The 17,218-nt window shown below is 45.5% G+C and overlaps 1 protein-coding gene across 1 annotated transcript in view; it reads left to right on the plus strand.

Annotated features, from left to right (window-relative positions):
- The window catches only part of RASAL1 (RAS protein activator like 1), a 90,684-nt gene that overhangs the window by 51,219 nt on the left and 22,247 nt on the right, over positions 1–17,218 (plus strand). Inside the window, exons 11-14 of the mRNA XM_084820122.1 lie at positions 1,192–1,256; positions 3,089–3,201; positions 11,544–11,736; positions 14,988–15,125. Coding sequence (XP_084676248.1) covers positions 1,192–1,256; positions 3,089–3,201; positions 11,544–11,736; positions 14,988–15,125 — 509 coding nt within the window. The remainder of the gene's footprint in view (positions 1–1,191; positions 1,257–3,088; positions 3,202–11,543; positions 11,737–14,987; positions 15,126–17,218) is intronic.

Below are 17,218 nucleotides of genomic sequence, written 5' to 3' on the forward strand. Positions count from 1 at the left end.
CGGGCATTGAACCTGGACATTCTGCGGGCCAGGAGAGAAAACACTGAGCTATAGTCCCTCCCAGGTATGGGCGAAAAAAAGAGAGGGGAAAAACCACTCTAGGAATGGGCTGTATGGTTCCTGCTGTAGAAGCCCCATTCGTAAAGCGCCCTCGGAAGCAGTGCTTGAAGGGTCCTGGCTGCTTCTAGGGTGCTCCAGGGATGCTCTAGGAATGCAGCTTCTATGGCAGGAACCATACAGCCCATTCCTTGAACGTATCCTGCCCCTTTTTTCAGAGCAGGCAAGGGTTGGGCTAAAGTGGTGAGTGAGTGCGGGGGGAAGTTACTGTGTGTCAGTGGCTGGGTTCACGCAACACACTAACCCACACTGAGTGGTTGAGTGTGGGTTGTTGTTGAACCCACGTTGTCCGAACCCAGGACATATTCCCCAGGGTGGCTTGTTAACCATGCGGTGTGGCTTATTTTTCTCGAACAAGCCACCTTGAGAACCCATGGCTTGTTGTTGGGTGGTTCAGGGTGGTTAACAAGCCACGCTGCACGGTTAACAAGCCACCTTGTGGAAAATGTCCTGGGTTCGAACAACATGCTAACCCACTGCTCAACAAACAACCCACGCTCAACCACTGAGTGTGGGTTAGTGCGTTGTATGAAGCCAGTGAGTGAGTGGGAGGAGTTTGTGTGAGGAGAGATGTGTGGATGGGGATATATGAGTGGGGGGAGTTTGTGTGTGTGAGGGGGGTATAGGGGGATCCTGCACCCTGACAGGTGACCCCCAAGCATTCATCTCTCTCTTAAACCGTGTGTGTACACGTGGTCCCTTCCTCCCCAACAGCCACTTGAGGCAGCCCTTGGGGCCAAAAGGTTGTGCAACCCTGCTGTAGAAGGTGTTGTCATCAAGTCAGTCTCCCAAGTGAGTGGGAACTAAGAGGGAAGTTCAGAGCCATCCCAGGGGAGTGGTATCACAGCATCCAAAATGTGAATGAAGAAGTGTGTGTGTGTGTGTTTGAATCATTCATTTTGAGCAAGACCGTGGAAGGGACTCCTTCTACTGAGGCATGGGGGCAGGATGGCAAATGCAAAGAGAAATGATTAACACAGCGGCGCGTGGGAACTAGTGTCATCACAGATAGCTTCTCTCACTTATCAGTGCTAATTAAGGCAGGAATAGTGAATCCCCTGTGTGTTCTTTCAGCGGATCCAAACACCCTCTTCCGCTCTAACTCGTTGGCCTCCAAATCCATGGAGCAATTCATGAAGGTGAGTCAAGAGCAGAGGAAGGGCTCGGAGTTTCTTTAGGGAGACTATGTGGGGAAGAACGGGGGGAAGGGGAAGAAGCTGAAGGGACTGTCCCAAAGTTGCTAGAAAGAAGTCTGTAATAGGGAGCATCCAAAGTTTTTTGAGTTGTGCCGTGCCAAATTTTCATGGGGTTTGATATCTGTTGTGAACGATCAGGTGGGGCAGTGTGACAAACTTACTGCCAGAACACAGGACGAGTTACGCCTTGTAAAAAAAACAGCTTTTCATGCCAAATAATGCACAGTCCTTCCCCTGTCTTTGCAAAGGCTTTGCTTAAAGAAGGGGAGATATTGCACTCTCAATTAGGTTTTGTTACACCATCATGCAGCCAAATCTGGCTGCACTGTGGCACAAATTTATCACACATGTGATGCCTACTTGACTGGGATTGCATCAGAAAGAAGTCCTTGTCTGCTGTTTTTAAAAGGTACCATAACTCCTCTGTGGTCTTTCCACGGGATGTTTCGTAAATATATACTTCCTCGGTGAAGCTTTACTACTAGCTTTAAAACAAGTAGGAAACTTGTTAAAAATGTTTTTCATTAGTGCCTTTGAGGGAGAAGGGATTCTCTCAATGGCGCTTATGAAAAACATTTTCTGCAGCTTTGTGAAGTGCCCATCTTTCCTCTTGGGGGTTCCAAGTACTGAAGACTTTTCAGTGCCATAGAATCCTCACTAAAAAATCATTGTACTATTAGGAGCCTAGTGACCGGAGCAAGGATGCGTTAGCCGTGAGTTTGGGGATTGGTAGAAATGCATTATAGAAATGGTAGAAATGCATTATGCATTATGCTTGGCCATGCCAAGCAACCGAGGTCAGCCTCGGTTGTTTGGCATGGCCTACATTGGAGGTTTTTTTTTTTTAATTTCGTGTCCAGATCAAACTTTGCTCTGCCAAAATGTAGCCACCGCCACAGCTTTGTCATTAGCTTGCTGTAGATCGTCAACAGCACAAGACTCCAGCGGTAATCGACACACCATCAGATGCGCTGGGTCTTGGGTTTCTCCACATTCACATAATGTATTGTCGTCAACCAGCAACCCCCACTTAAATAAATTCTTACACCTTGGTACCCCCACCCTCAACCTGTTCATTGTCCTCCAAACTATATAAGGGAGAGTATTTCCAGTGGCCATTTCTTCCTTCGTTAAAATATTCAAGTCGGTACGCTCATTCCTCCATTTACTTATCCTATTCTATTCTTTGGTCCCCTCTAGGATATTAGTTCTTGACATAAAGCTCTTTCTAGATCTAAGTCGATGAATTGGGGGAATATATCCGCTCAAAGGGTGACGAGAGTCAGTCTCTTGCTTAGTTCTTTCGGCATCTGCTTCTGCTTCCCTTCTAATCCTAGGTGGAGCAATGCCAACAAGAGAATATAGTTTGTTAACGGGCGTCCGTTTGAGGCATCCCGTCACTGTATGCATTGCCTCATTCACAGGAGTTAAGAACTAGAGAAACCAATGCCACCAAAATACTTGGGATATAGTTACATCACAGATCTAATCTGGTTGCATGATCACCCCTTCTTTCCAGGCACCCGTGGGAACTGTAGTTCCCATGTTGAGGGCAGAAGATCTCTTAACAATTCTTTATCCTCATCAGACTAGAAATCTCAGGATTCTTTGGAGGAAGCCAAGACAGTTAAGGTGGTATAAAACCCAAGTATATTTGCAGTAAGTGTATGCCCTTTGGGTATGCCTGCACAAGTAACTGTGGTGTGTCCGGGGGGGGGGGGGGCTTTCTTCTTCTTTTCTTTCCAAATCAAGATGTCCTCTTTCTGCTCTTCCAGGTGGTGGGAATGCCTTATCTCCACGAGGTATTGAAGTCCATCACCAACCGGATCTTTGATGAGAAGAAGTACGTCGAGCTAGATCCATGCAAGATTGAGCCAAGCCGGACTAGGTGAGGGATGGAGTCCTAGAAGGCAAGGAGAGGGGGCTGTGGCGTGCTTGACCTAGGCAGGTGTCTATCTGAAGGACCTCTGTGGGTGTCAGGAGAATGATCCTGATATGCACCAGAAAGATGGGTTTATTCTAGTGCTAGACCAAAAATGCAACCTTCTCTGCATGGGTTCATCTTACAAGGGCCCCTGTGAGGGCCTGGAACTGTGACATATCCGGAGATCAGGGGATGCTTCGTCTACAAGGTGTTGCCTGTCAAGTCATCTTTCAAGGTGGGTGGGAACTGATAGGGAAGAGGGAGCCCCATCACGGGTATCAGAAATGTAAGCCAAGAAGCAATATGCGTGTGTGAGTGTGACTTGAGTCATAAGTTTGGAGGAAGACTGTAGAAGACACTGATTCCACTGAGAAGTGGCAAATGCAACGAGAAGCAATTAAAACAGCGGCGCATGGGAACCGGTGTCATTCGCAAGTAGCTTTTCTCACTCATCGGTGCTAATTAAAGCAGAGCTGGCAAAGCTTGCCTGGTGGATGATGTATGACTCTAAAAATAATTAGGCGGAACGTTGCCAGCCAAGATAAACAACTATTCAGGGTCCAGTTTGTGTCAGCAGTAATGCCTGGGAAGTGGAATGGGGAGAGAGCCCAGCAGGAAAAAGGAGACAGGGTGCCTTGTTGCCCTGTGCTTGTTGATTTTCAAGCAGAGGGATCATTGTCATGGGAAAAACCAGCTCTGACACTATTACGGTTAACATAATGGGAAACATTTAGGGAATTTGAACCACTGTTTTCTGGCACTGCCAGTTTCTTTAGTGTAGTTACGTAAGCCATGGTGTTCCACGTGGTTGGTAGGGTCCTGGACCACTGTAGGGTTGGGTTAGAGTAGGCGGGCGTTATTTCAATTTCAGTATGGGCAGATCATTTGGAGAGCAATCCTATGTCTCCTAGACAGAGTCTGATGGGCCATAGGATAGTTTGGATTCCTGGATCTGAGGGTGGAGACAGCACTCCGACCTTGGACCCAGGAGTCCCAGCTCCCCACTCCCTCTCCCTCGCAGCCGGCATGGAGCGAACCATGCTTGCTGCCTCTACAAGCTTGCAAACACGAGCTCAGAGAGGAGGGAAAGGGGCGGTTCTGTGGGCTGGGAGGGGAGGAGACTGGGGTGGCCGGCTTATGAAGAATCCTCCAGCCTCCCCAGTCTCCTTCCCTCCCACTTCGCAGAGCCCCAGCTAGACAGGCAAAATCTCCCGTCTAGTGAAAATGCAGGGTGAGAGGTGCATGGAGGTAGTGCTCTGTGTTCCTCACACCCTGCCTAGGGTGCCTATCACCTTCCGAGTTTGGAGGCTGACGGGCATCCGGATCGGATTGCGCCCTTAGTTTTGTTTTCATGGAATATCCACCTGGCTGTCCCACCCAGACCTCAGCCACATCCATACGCTGTCTTGTGAACAGGGAGAATTGCTTTTTTGAGAATCATTAGCTCTGTGCCCTACTGACCATGCAGAGATGATAGTAGAATTCTAGAGACTGTGACTACGTGATTGGACAGAAAAGGATACATCTGCACTACCTAGTTCAACTTGTATTTCAGTCTTTCCCACTTTTAAGAGAATCCAAAGAATGAAAGGGGCTAAAGATGTCTTTAGCAAAATTCCCAGCATTCTTTGGGGGAAGCCGTGCAAGTTTTGTTTTGTGTTTTTTTTTTTACAATATTTGTGTATCACAATAACAAAATCAGATTCATAAGTGTATGTTGTTATTGTTGTTATATTAACAATAACAATAATACCACTCCTCTGCATTTGTACTCAGAGGCCTGGTTCTCACAAAACAATAAACCATGGTTTAGCATGATGTGCATGAGCTGGCAGAAGCCCAAGTGAACCTTAGGGGGTCACATACTCCTCCCTTCCCATCTCCTCCTGGAGTACCTGGGAGGAGGACTTTGACTGTGTTTACTTTCAGTTTCCCCTTATTTATTTATTACATTTCTATACCGCCCAATAACCGAAGCTCTCTCGGAGGTACACAGCAATTAAAACCACAAATACAGCATAAAACACATTATAAAAATTTAAAAGCTTAAAACTACAGTATAAAATCGAAATCAAAACTGAAATAAAACCTAGCAGCAATGCAGAGATTTAAAATATAGTAACCGATTTAAAACAACGGAACTAAAATGCCTGGGAAAATAAAAAGGCCTTCACCTACTGGCACCAGAAAGAACACAATGTAGGCACCAGGTGAGCCTCTCTGGGAAGCTTGTTCCACAACCGAGGTGCCACAGCAGAAAAGGCCCTCTTCATGGTAGCCACCCACCTCATTCCCTTTGACAGGGGCTCCCGGAGTAGGACCACTTACTATTTATTTATTTATTTATTTATTTATTGCATTTATACCCCGCCTTTCTCCCTCTCGCAAGGAACTCAAGGCGGCTTACATTATCCTCCTTCTCACCGTTGTATCCTCACAACAACAACCCTGTGAGGTAGGTTGGGCTGAGAGTCTGTGACTGGCCCAAAGTCACCCAGTGAGCTTCCATGGCCAAGTGGGGACTAGAACCCGGATCTCCCGGCTCCCAGTCCGTCACTCTCACCACTACACTACACTGGCTCTCTGGTGGATACACTGGTGGATGATACCTTGGCTTGTTCTTGCATATGAACCAGGGATCAAGGTTTATAACAAACTCTGGTCAATTTCAAAATAAGCTAGTTTCAAACCGTGGTTTATGAAGCTGAGTTGTTTGTTATAAACCATGTTCCTTAGTACCCATGCAGCAAAAAAGCCGAAATTGAGTGAAAATGGAAATAAATGCTGCTAAAGACCTTGCTGGTAATGCAGGAGGAGTGGGGAGTGGGGAAGAGCACAAATCAAAGATCACTCAGGCTTGTTCCAGAGGTCATGCTAATCCATGGCTTAGCGTGACATGCAAATAACTGTGGCTTACAACAAAAATATAACAGTGCAGCATAAAATACAATTAAATTATCCCATTAAAACTTCAAGCAACAATTCAGAAAACAAGTACATATTAAGATTAATATTGAGGCAGTAACAGAATAATCAGACATTAAAAGCTTGCCAAAAGAGGTACGTACGTTTTTGATCTCGTATTGCTCTCACAATGATAGATGTGGAATACCAGGTGCTATCGATGGTATCAATAGGGAAGGGCCATAGCTCAGTGTGATAAAGAGAGCTTCGGCTATTGGGCGGTATAGAAATGAAATAAATAAATAAATAAATAAATAAATAAAATAAAGCACCTGCTTTACATACAGAAGGTTGCAGGTTCGATCCCAGGCATCTCCACTCAGGGCTAGGAAAGAATCCTGCCTGAAAGCCTGGAGATCTGCTGCCACTCCATGTCAGCAATACTGGGCTTAGATGGACCAAGGATCTGACTCAGTATAAGGCAGCTTCTTCTGTTCCTAATCAAATGAAGGTTTCATGTAGCTTCCTATTCTGTTCCTCTGAAAGCTGATGGCAGCAAACAGCCGTATGGGGGAGAGGCCAGATGTTCTTTGGAGTTCTTTCTAGAGATGTAAAATTTCCAGAAATTTTGAGGCCATGGGGAAAAATCTTTTTTTTTCCGGGGGGCGGGGTGTGTGTCAGAAAAATCGGAAATTTTGGAAAAATTTAAAAATAAGCAGTACTTATTTGTTTAGCACTCTTTATAGATCTAAAGTCACTTTGTTGCTTTAAGACAATCTTTCCCAACCTGGTGCCCTCCAGATATTTGGGGGTTCAGCTCCCATCAGCATGAGGCAGCATGGCCAACAGTCAGGAATGCTGAGCATTGTAGTCCAAAACTTCCAGATGGCACCAGGTTGGGGAGGATTGTCTTAAAGCAATCTAAAGTGACTTTAGATCTGTAAAGAGCGCTAAACAAACAAATATTGCTTATTTTTCAATTTTTCAAAAATTTCTGATTTTTCTGACACACAGCCCACCCCACGGAAAGAAAACGTTTTTTCTCCATGGCCTCACAATTTTCTGTTCCTAACGTTATTTTATGTATGATGTAGTTCGCTTATAAAATTATCATTATTTTTTAAAACTTTTAAAAGTAAACTCAGTTATGTAACTATTGTCTGAATAGATTGTAACTATTGTCTGAATAGATTACAACTACATTAAATGACTGCTACGGCATCAGAAACACAGGACTCAGTACAACAAAACCCAAGCTGTCAAGAATGCATGTTTACTATCAAGAATGCACAATGTTGACTCCACTCACATGATGGGGAACTGAGCATAAATGTCTATCAATAAGATATACTTTACATCAATAGTTTTAATAAGGAGTGAAAGAACTAACTATCCTGGGAAACTTACAGAGAGTATTAAAAATATATTTTTCCCCATAGCTTCATTATTTACAGATATTTTACATCTCTCGTCTTTCTATAAAAGTGTTCTTATTACATAGTTTTTAGAAATCACTTTTGGGGGAGTAAAGGTTGGGTAACAATATAAAAATACTCTGTCTTGAATTCTACAAAAAAATATTTCATAATCCAAAGCTGTTCAGTTTTTGAGAAAAAAATTAAAATGGTCCTCGGAAAAAAATAGTTTATTTCCGAATTTTCCCAGGTTTTTTTTCTGGCCCTTCACATCTCCAGTTCTCTCCCCAGTCCATCAGGTGTTCCTGCCACCAATATTACTGCCGCTCTAGGGGCATCTCTACACCAGCCTAAAATCCTGCATTTAAAACGGTGCTTCCTTTTCCCGTACCCCCTTCCCCTTCCTTCTCCCCATATCTGAGTCTTCCATTATCTTTCATTGATCTCACTCTTCTTCTTGCCGCTTTTACTCTTTTCACAGAGTAACTGTGAAACTGTTTCAGTTCTGTTCTGTTTCAGAAACTGAAGCGGAACCAACAGGGTAATTTGATAGCTCATTATCTGTGGTCTATTTAAAAACAGAACAAAGGGCATTTAGTGCAGGAGAGGCCTTGAACGATCACGATCACGGTGTCATGCAAAGAGCCCACAAACCTCCATGAAGGAGCAATCTCAATCGCAGGATAAAAGCTCAGTGTGAAGGAGCCCTAGCTGTATGATATTGACTGTTTCCAGCCCGCCTTTTATCTATACCATTTAAACAGGTCCAGAACCAACGTCGGTGTTGCAGGGAAGATAGGCCGCAAGGTATCTTTGTGAAAGAACGCAGAGTTCAGCCTCAGGAAGAGGGCAACAGAAAAGCAAAAGATTCTTGTCTTGATAAATGTGTTCTTCATGTGGCAAGGACATTGCGATATTGTAAGCATTAACGGTACTGTGTGTGTGTGTGTGTGTGTGTACATGCTTATTTTATGTGAGGAATAGCGGCCTCAGATGTGTCTACAGAAGTGTGACATACTGAGGATGGGAATTTTCTGCTGAAATGGCTAATAGAACATTGGCGCCGAGAACATGTGGTCAGCTTGCTACGAGGATTTCAGCTGCTCCAAAGATAGCAGTGTTCCTGGGAGAGATGCTGTGTCCATGCACGTTGCTAGGCAACACCATCTCCGGGATGCTGTCGGGGAGAATGTGGCACCACATCAAGTCTGGCATGGAGCTGGGATGTTCAACAAGGGGTTGGCCCTGGGAAAGCATTCTTCCTGTCTATGCTAACTCTCCATGGCTGCATCTTACTGCATGCAGGGAGAGATGGGTGGAGAAGCCCTGGGACTGGATCTATGGGATCAGAGGAGTCATTAGCAAGGCTGTTGGGGTATTAACAGATTTTGCTGGGCCAGCTACAGAATGTTTGCTCACCTACACACACAGTGGTGTAATGAAGCCGGGGCTCACAGGGATGAAGCACCAGCATTTTTTTGAATAGCAGGGATGCTGACATCATTGGCTACCCCACTCAGAATTCCCTGCTCCCCCTGAGTTTAGATGCAATCCTTGCAGCAGTTGGGGAGGAATGAATTTTCCCAGCATATATATCGTCCCCTGTTGTAATGCAATGTTTTCTTGGGTTGCTTGGTCTGGAATGGGCAATGGAAGGAGCAGTCCTATCTGGATCAACGGTCGCCTCTGAGCCTGGGGGTGATCACCTATCCAGTGCAGGGTGGGAGGGTGAGGAGCAAATCTCCTCCTTGCTCCCTCCACCCAGCGTTCATGGCTAGACAGCTGGTTTTGACTGTCTAGCTGCGGGACCTTGGAGAGCGGGAAGCGGCGGCCAGACGACACATAGGAAGTGTCGTACCAGCATTTCCGACCTCCCCGTCCTGCCCCGCCCCCGGGAATGCCCCACTTTCACTGCCCCGAGCTGCTCTTCCGAGTGCAGAGTGCGGGGACGGTCTGCGCTGCCTACGAGGTGGCGTGGGAGGGGGTGGGGTTCGCTTCTCCAGGAACTGACCTATCCTATGGCCGTCTAGCCACTGACTAGCGGCCATAGTATTGTGCCCTTAAACCCATTAGTTTTACCAAAGGCCTGTTCCTAGTGGAGATGACAACTGCTTTTGTTGATGTTCATTCAGTCAGTCGCTTCCGACTCTTCGTGACTTCATGGACCAGCCCACGCCAGAGCTTCCTGTCAGCCGTCGCCACCCCCAGCTCCCCCAAGGTCGAGACCGTCACCTCCAGAATATCATCCATCCATCTTGCCCTTGGTCGGCCCCTCTTCCTTTTGCCTTCCACTTCCCCTAGCATCAGCATCTTCTCCAGGGTATCCCGTCTTCTCATTATCTGGCCAAAGTACTTCAGGTTTGCCTTTAATATCATTCCCTCAAGTGACCAGTCTGGCTTTATGGATCCACACAGCTGCCTGCTCTTTTGGACTCTCCTTGGGGGCGTGGCTATGGGTACTGTCACAATGAGCGCCTCCATGTCAAAATGTACCACTACACCACTGGCCATAGAGTTGGGTTGAGGAATCCGTGGTCCTGCAGATATTGTTGGATTCCAACTTGCATCATCTCCCTGCATCTCCAAGTGGCATAGTGTGGAAGGCCTCCAGACTCTTCATGAGGCCTTCAGGCTTGCCTTTAAAGTTTACATTATGCCACTGTGAAGCATCTGTTTGTGGTCTCCACGCTGCCCATACAGGATTCAAGGTCCCTGCTCAACTCCTAGCTGTGCCACTGTGAGGGATCTATTTTTCCTTCAAGCGACTAGCTTTGCCGTTGCGAGACCTCCATTTGCTGTTGCAACAACTTGAATTGCTTTAGGCGTGTTGCTGATGCAACCTCCGTTTTTGACTCCATCCTAGCAGCTCACAGTTTCTCTCCAGTGAAACACAATCCCACTTTTCATACCAATGTCACACTCTTCCCACTTCCCCGAATGGTGAGAGGTTCCAAGAGTTCAGCATCCAGGCTTGGTGCCTTGTGGAAAGTCACTCGATCCCGATGGTGGTTTGTAATATTTGTATTTACAAATATATCTGTTGCACATAGGCGGAGACTACAGGGGGACAAATCTGTCAGTTTTGCTTCCTCCCGCATTCACATTTTTGAAATCTCAAGTGCATGGGACTATGTACTCAGCGTGCATACCAAAGGCACAAATTTGTTTATTACATTTATATTCCACCTTTCATCCAAGGAGCTTAAGATGACATACATGGTTCTCCCTCCCATTTTATCCTTGCAACAACCCTGTGAGGTAGGTTAGGCTGAAGGAGAGTGACTGGCCCAAAGTCATCCAATGAGTTTCATGGCTGAATGTGGATTTGAACCCAGGTCTCCCAGAGAAAAAGAAACCAAGACTGAGAACATCACTGCAAAATGTGGTGGGAACATGGGAGATAACCTTGTTTGTGGTTATGCAATTCTACCTGGTGCCCTCCTTATTGATCTGTCATTGCCTCTTAATGACTCTTCCATTTTGGCAGGTGTTGCCTCATTTATCGGGCTGACATTGTGGTTTTTATCTGCTGCACTGTCTGGTTTTGCTTGTTATTAACAGGTTTTTATTGGTTTAATTTTTGTGTGTGTGTTTTTCTGGTTGATCGATCGTTGTTTTCAAATTTCATATTGTTAACCACGGCCTTGGGCATCCTCTGATGAAAAAGTAGAGCACACATTTGCTAAAGTAAAACAAACAAACAGACAAGGATGCTCTTAAAATGCACCGGGTTCTATTTTGGTGGTGTTGTTTTTGCAATTTCATCCGAAGAGAGGGTGTTTAAAACTTGCGGAAAAACCTTTCTGCACCCTTTTGGCTCTTTTTCCAGTGGAATATTGGAGGGTTGCTGCCATGAAATGTAGCCTTGCTGCCATGAAATGTAGGTGAGAACATTGTTTCAAAGTAGTAGATGTGGCTGAGATGTGTTAGACTTGGCTCTAATGTATGTATCCTACCCACTTCCCCCCTGTCTTCTATTTCTCTCAGGCGGATATCCTTCAAAGGTTCCCTGTCGGAGGCTCAGATACAGGAGAGCAGCCTGGGGGTGCTGAAAGGGTACCTGGGGGACATCGTTGAGTCCATTGTGAGCTCGACAGAGAAGTGCCCTCCCACCATGAGAGTGGCGTTCAAGCAGCTGCGCAAGAGAGTGGAGGACCGCTTCCTAGAAGCGGAGAACCAGGTGTGACACGTTTGAGCCGGGGTGCAGAACCTCTTTCAGCTCCAAGACCAAATTCTATGTTGGAGAAGCTCTCGGGGGCCACATTCCAGTGGTGGGTGTGGCAAAGGGGTGGAGTCAGAATACCCAAAATACCAGCATATTTTAGTTTAACTGCCAGGAACTAAGCATTAGGAGAGGCCTTCGACCTTTTAGAATGGGGAAAAAGCTGCACAAAAGCCAAGAAACCATGAAACAATCAGTGGCTGGGGGAAAGGGGGAGGGGCAAGGCTGTCTGGGCAACCCCAGAGGGCCGGATTGCAACCCCAGGCCTGAGGTTCTGCACGTCTGGAACTCTACCGTCTGAACAGCAGGACTTGGGAACATCATGCATGCAGTACTTCCTGTCCCATTTTGTGACCAAGACACAGATGCCAAGATGGAGCTTGATTTGTTAATGGCTCGGGTCACTCAAGTCAACCAACAGGTTTAGACTAGGGGGGGCGAATGAGCAATGTTCAAGATCGCTGGGATTCTCTGAACATCATCTCATGGCCGAGTCCCATTTGCGAGGGCTGCTCGTATAACCTCTACTTCTGTGGGTCCTATGGGTCTTAATCAGAATAAAACTTGCAAAGATAATAACTGAACAAACGTGTCTGCAGTAAGAATTAAATTACACAAAAATATGCCACAATTTCCCAGTACGAATAAATGCAGCAATTAGTCCCCCTGAGTTCAAACAAAAATACAGATTTCTTACTTGCAACTTTGCAGTAGGCCAGTCCCAAAGTGTCTGGTTTCTCCAGATTCTGGATACCTCAGTAGTCCCTTTTGTAGATTCCTTAACTTTAGTCTACAGGGCAATCCACAATTTGTAACACAAACATTGTAATTCGAAGTATTGGCCCTTATAGAAGGTGATAAGAGCCCATAATCATAATCTCTAGTATTCAGCTTCCCAGCAGAACAAAACTGACTTTTTTGTTGTTTCTTCTCTTAACCTTCCCTCTTAGTGAGGACTCTGCCCAAGGGACTAACCAATCTACTCTATAGGGGTTACACTTGCTTTGCGTGAACGGGAAACTTGTGCAAAGCAAGCAGCGCTCAGATGGGAGATTTGTGCAAATCTCCCCAAATTTCCCCCATAGACTAAAGGGGGGCTGATTCAGTTTACCGAGGAAATCTGGCAAATCAAACTGGGAATCAGGAACAAGAGGAACGCAAGCAAGTGTTCGACAATTTGCAAATATTTTCGACGGACATGTGCTCATGCTCACATTCAGGGCTTTGAATAGGGCATGCTCGCATGTTCTGCAAGCCAAAACGAAATTCTCATGCATCCCTAGCTCGGACCCCACCTCAAATGTGTGCATCTTAATTTTTCTCCCATTAACATGAGCCGTTGCCATTCAATCCTATAGGGAAAAGTGAAGTTCAGCCCTTTGGAGAAACATGCCCTGTTCTCACTGAGTTGGTTACTGATGTCTGGGTTGTACTGCTTCAGATTGAAGGGGCTCATGTTACTGAATGCTCCTCCAAATGAAAAAATTCCCTGCACGTAGAAAAGTAGCATGTCAGGGAAAAGGCTAGGTTAGAACCCTTTTCCTGACATGCTACTTTTCCATGTGAAAGCATTTTTTTAAAAAAATGGATGTGTTGTAACTGTAAGTGCGATAGAGAACACAGTATTATTCACAAATTAACACAAAATCTGATCAAATGAAGGCAAAACTCAGCACCTGGTGTGACCTTCTCCCAGCTTGGGGCCTATGCATGCTTACTTGATTCCATTGAATTTAATAGGACTGACTTCTAAGGAAACAAACATAGGACCTAGCTGTAAACCCCGTAAGGCGCAATCTTATCAGTTGTGCCCTCACTGCTTGGAAGCCTCCGAACTTGTAAAGCCAGCAGGGTGGGAGGAGCGATCTTTACCTCCTTGTCCTCTGTCTTTAAAAAAACACACCAGGAGATCTGATCATGGGTATCCCACAGCATGTGTCATTTGGCCCTGAAAGACATCAGGACGGCAGAGAATAATACTAGAGAATAACTTGTTCATTATTTGAAGTCTTACTGGCAGCTCTTTTAACTCTGGACTTTGGTTTTTAATATTTTATTAATATTTAATTTAATATTTTATTTTATTCACTTAAATTTTTATTTATATATTACATTTTATTATATTTATATTTCATACGATTATATTTTATTCATTCATACATACATACATACATGCATTCAGTTTATCAGTCACCCAATAACAAGAGTTCTCTGTTGACGTACAATTAAAAATATATAAAAATCACAATTACAATAGGACAATAGAAGTGGCAAGTAAGACAACTATCAAATCAAAATAAAACACTTTGAAACAGAGGTGGAGGGAGCAATCCTATGGCCGCTAGTCAGTGGCTAGACGGCCATAGGATATCTTGTTTTCCGGGAACTGACCCCCCCCCCCGCACTGCCTCGCAAGCAGCGCGGAACAGCCCCGTACTCGCAAGAGGAGCGCAGAGCGGCTGAAACGGGGAGTTCTGGGGGCGTCCCAGGGTGGGGAGGGTATAAATGCCGGTACGACACATCCTATGTGTCGTCCAGCAGCCTCCTACCCCACTCTGCCTTCCTGCGGCTTGAAAGCTGAAAGCTGTCTAGCTGAAAGTTCAGGGCAGGAGGAGCGTGGAGGGAACGATCCCCTCCATGCTTCTCCTGCCCTGCATTGGATAGGCGGTTGCCTCCGAGTTCGGAGGCGGCCACCTATCTGCATAGGACTGCGCCCCAAGATTAGTATCCAATGTTAGTCCTACTTAGAGTAGCCCCGTTGAAATGAATGGGACTTAAGTTGGTCAGGACTAACAGTAAGTCCCATTCATTTCAATGGGGCTACTCGAAGTTGAACAAACATTGGATACTACCCCAAGAGATTAAAACATTGTGGCAATGATCAATTAGAAGAGAGAACTGACAAGACAAAAATTTTCACAGAGCTAAAACAATTGTGCAAAAACCATAGCGTCGTATAAAATTTTAAACTATAAAAGAGCTAGGGGAGAAAGGTCTTCTAGCCAAAAGAAGCCACTGAAGAAGATGATGGGGTTAAAACATGTTTGACCATTTTACATCAATTAAGGATTGATTTAAAAAAAAATCTGATGAGATGAATTTCAGAGTTTTGCAATTCATGTTTTGCAGTTGAGGAAAGAAACCTTGATGTGTCATAACTTCTTGTGGAATCATGTTGGGGTTGGTTTCTCTTGTTGTTTTCCTTCCAGGATGCAAAATACATTGCCATCAGCGGGTTCCTCTTTCTCCGTTTCTTTGCCCCCGCCATCCTGACCCCAAAGCTGTTCAACCTGCAAGACCAGCATGCGGACACACAGACTAGCCGCACCCTCTTGCTTTTGGCCAAGGTACCTCCAGCGCATTGCCCTAAGGTCAGGGAAGAAGCCTGGCTCCATATTAATGCAATGGAATGGAGGCGAATGTACAGGACATGCCCCTATACTTTTTATTTCTTCTCCCCCTGCCTTTCATCTACATGATTCCCAAGGCAGCTTGGGGAAGAGGTGTCCTTGAAAAGAGAATTGGCCTGCTGCAGGCCTGTCCCCATTTGCATCCATGAAATTTTGGTCAATATGGGATCCGTATAAGATCCAGCATGCCTGATTCTAGTCTGGGCCTTGCTAGGCTTGTGTCAGGCCTAGGCCCTGTTGCCATGATAAGTGCCAACCACAAAGACAGGATGGGTTGTGGTTTCCATAGCAGTACTTACTAGGCCTGGGGACCAGGCCTTGCCTGACAGTGTGGGGGGGGGTTGGGGAGGGGGGGTTCACAAGATGCTCTGTGTGCCCCCACTTCCTGAGTGGGCCCTCCTTGCTGCTGCCCTCGCTGCCCATTAGCTTGCCCTCTCCCTCTGGGCCCAATCCACACCAATAACCCAAGACCAAGACAAGCAGGAAAGCTGCTTCTCCTTTTCCTGGCTCGTGTCACTGTTCACTTGCGTGGAGAGGGCAGGTGAACAGGCGGTGATGACAAGGGCGATGAGGAGCTCGGATGGCTGTTTACAAATCGCCAAAAAAGAGGAAACGCATCACCCCAAAAGAGGACACAAATGTGCATAAAAATTGCATATGCTAATTTATATGTATAGACACAAATTTTGAAATTATTATTATAATTCGAATAGAAATAGAGTAAATCTCATCATAGTATGGTTAAGTGACCACGTCACCTGTATACCTGCCTGTTTGGTCTGCTGTCCAGGTACCCACTGTTGATGGGTAACAGTTCTTGCAGTTCTTTGTCTTTAAACTGGGATTGCACAGGACAGCCCTTCAGATACAAGACAGGTCTCTGGCAGCCATTCAGACAGAGGACTCTCATATCTCGTCATAATGGAAGGACTGTCTAGGTGACCTGTGTACCTGCTATCCAGGTGCTGGATGAGGGGCAACCAAGGCCCCTGTTCTCCCTTCTTATGGTTCTTTATCTTTAAACCAGACTTGAATTGGATAGCCCATCAAACAGAGGACACCTTCAAGGAGAGGGCTGTCCTCTTCCAGCTCTCAAAAATAGAGGACTGTCCTCAGTAAAGTAGGACACTTGGCCACCCTAGGCCTTGGCTCAACAACGCCAGCCTCCAATATTGGCCATGATTAGTGGAAGGACATAACAAACCCAGTCTGAAAATAATATCATACCACATTTATTATACTGGGACGGGGTTTTATGCCTTGGCCCCAAAAGTGTGCATTGGAGGACTCTGGACCAAGCTTTAGACACTCTTTCCAATGGGTGTGGTAGAGGTTAGATAGTTGGACTATGACCAGGGAAATCCAGGTTCAAATCCATGAATCTAACCGAGTAAACTTGGGCCAGTCACTCCCTCTCAGCCTAAACTATGTCACAGGGTTCTTGTGTAAAAATGTTTTGTGGGGAGGGAGAGAAACTTATAAAACTACCTTATTTTTATTTATTTATTTATTTATTTATTTATTCAAAACATTTCTTGGCCGCCTTTCAGAGCAGAAGCCCTCCCAAGGTGGCTTCTGGCAATAAAATACATAAAAACAGTTAAAATATTAAAAAGTGATAAAAACTATAAAAACAACAATAAAAGCCAACAATAGAACTGGAAACAAGAATAGTGGCAGTAACAGCAACAACAGCAGTCATACCAAGAGAAGGCCATGGTAAAGTAATATGTTTCAAGGCCTTCTTAAAATCCTGCAATGACAGAGCATGGCGGCTCTCCGGGGGCAACTTGTTCCAAAGGTGTGGGGCCACTGCAGAGAAGGCCCTCTCACGTGTGGTCACCCACCTGGGTCGGCTCATGAGAAGGGCCTGTCTTTCTGATCTCAAAGTGCAGGCAGGCTGATACGGCTGAAGGCGATCCTTCAAGTAACTTGGTCCCAAACCGTTTAAGGCTTGAGTACATTGGAGGAAAAGAAGAATAAAGAGATATTGAATAAATAAAATAATCTGGGCCCTAAGAAAGGACGAG

The sequence above is a fragment of the Heloderma suspectum genome, chromosome 13 (assembly GCF_057233095.1).
Source record: "Heloderma suspectum isolate Gila_16-S chromosome 13, 16-S_ref, whole genome shotgun sequence".
Taxonomy (NCBI): domain Eukaryota; kingdom Metazoa; phylum Chordata; class Lepidosauria; order Squamata; family Helodermatidae; genus Heloderma; species Heloderma suspectum.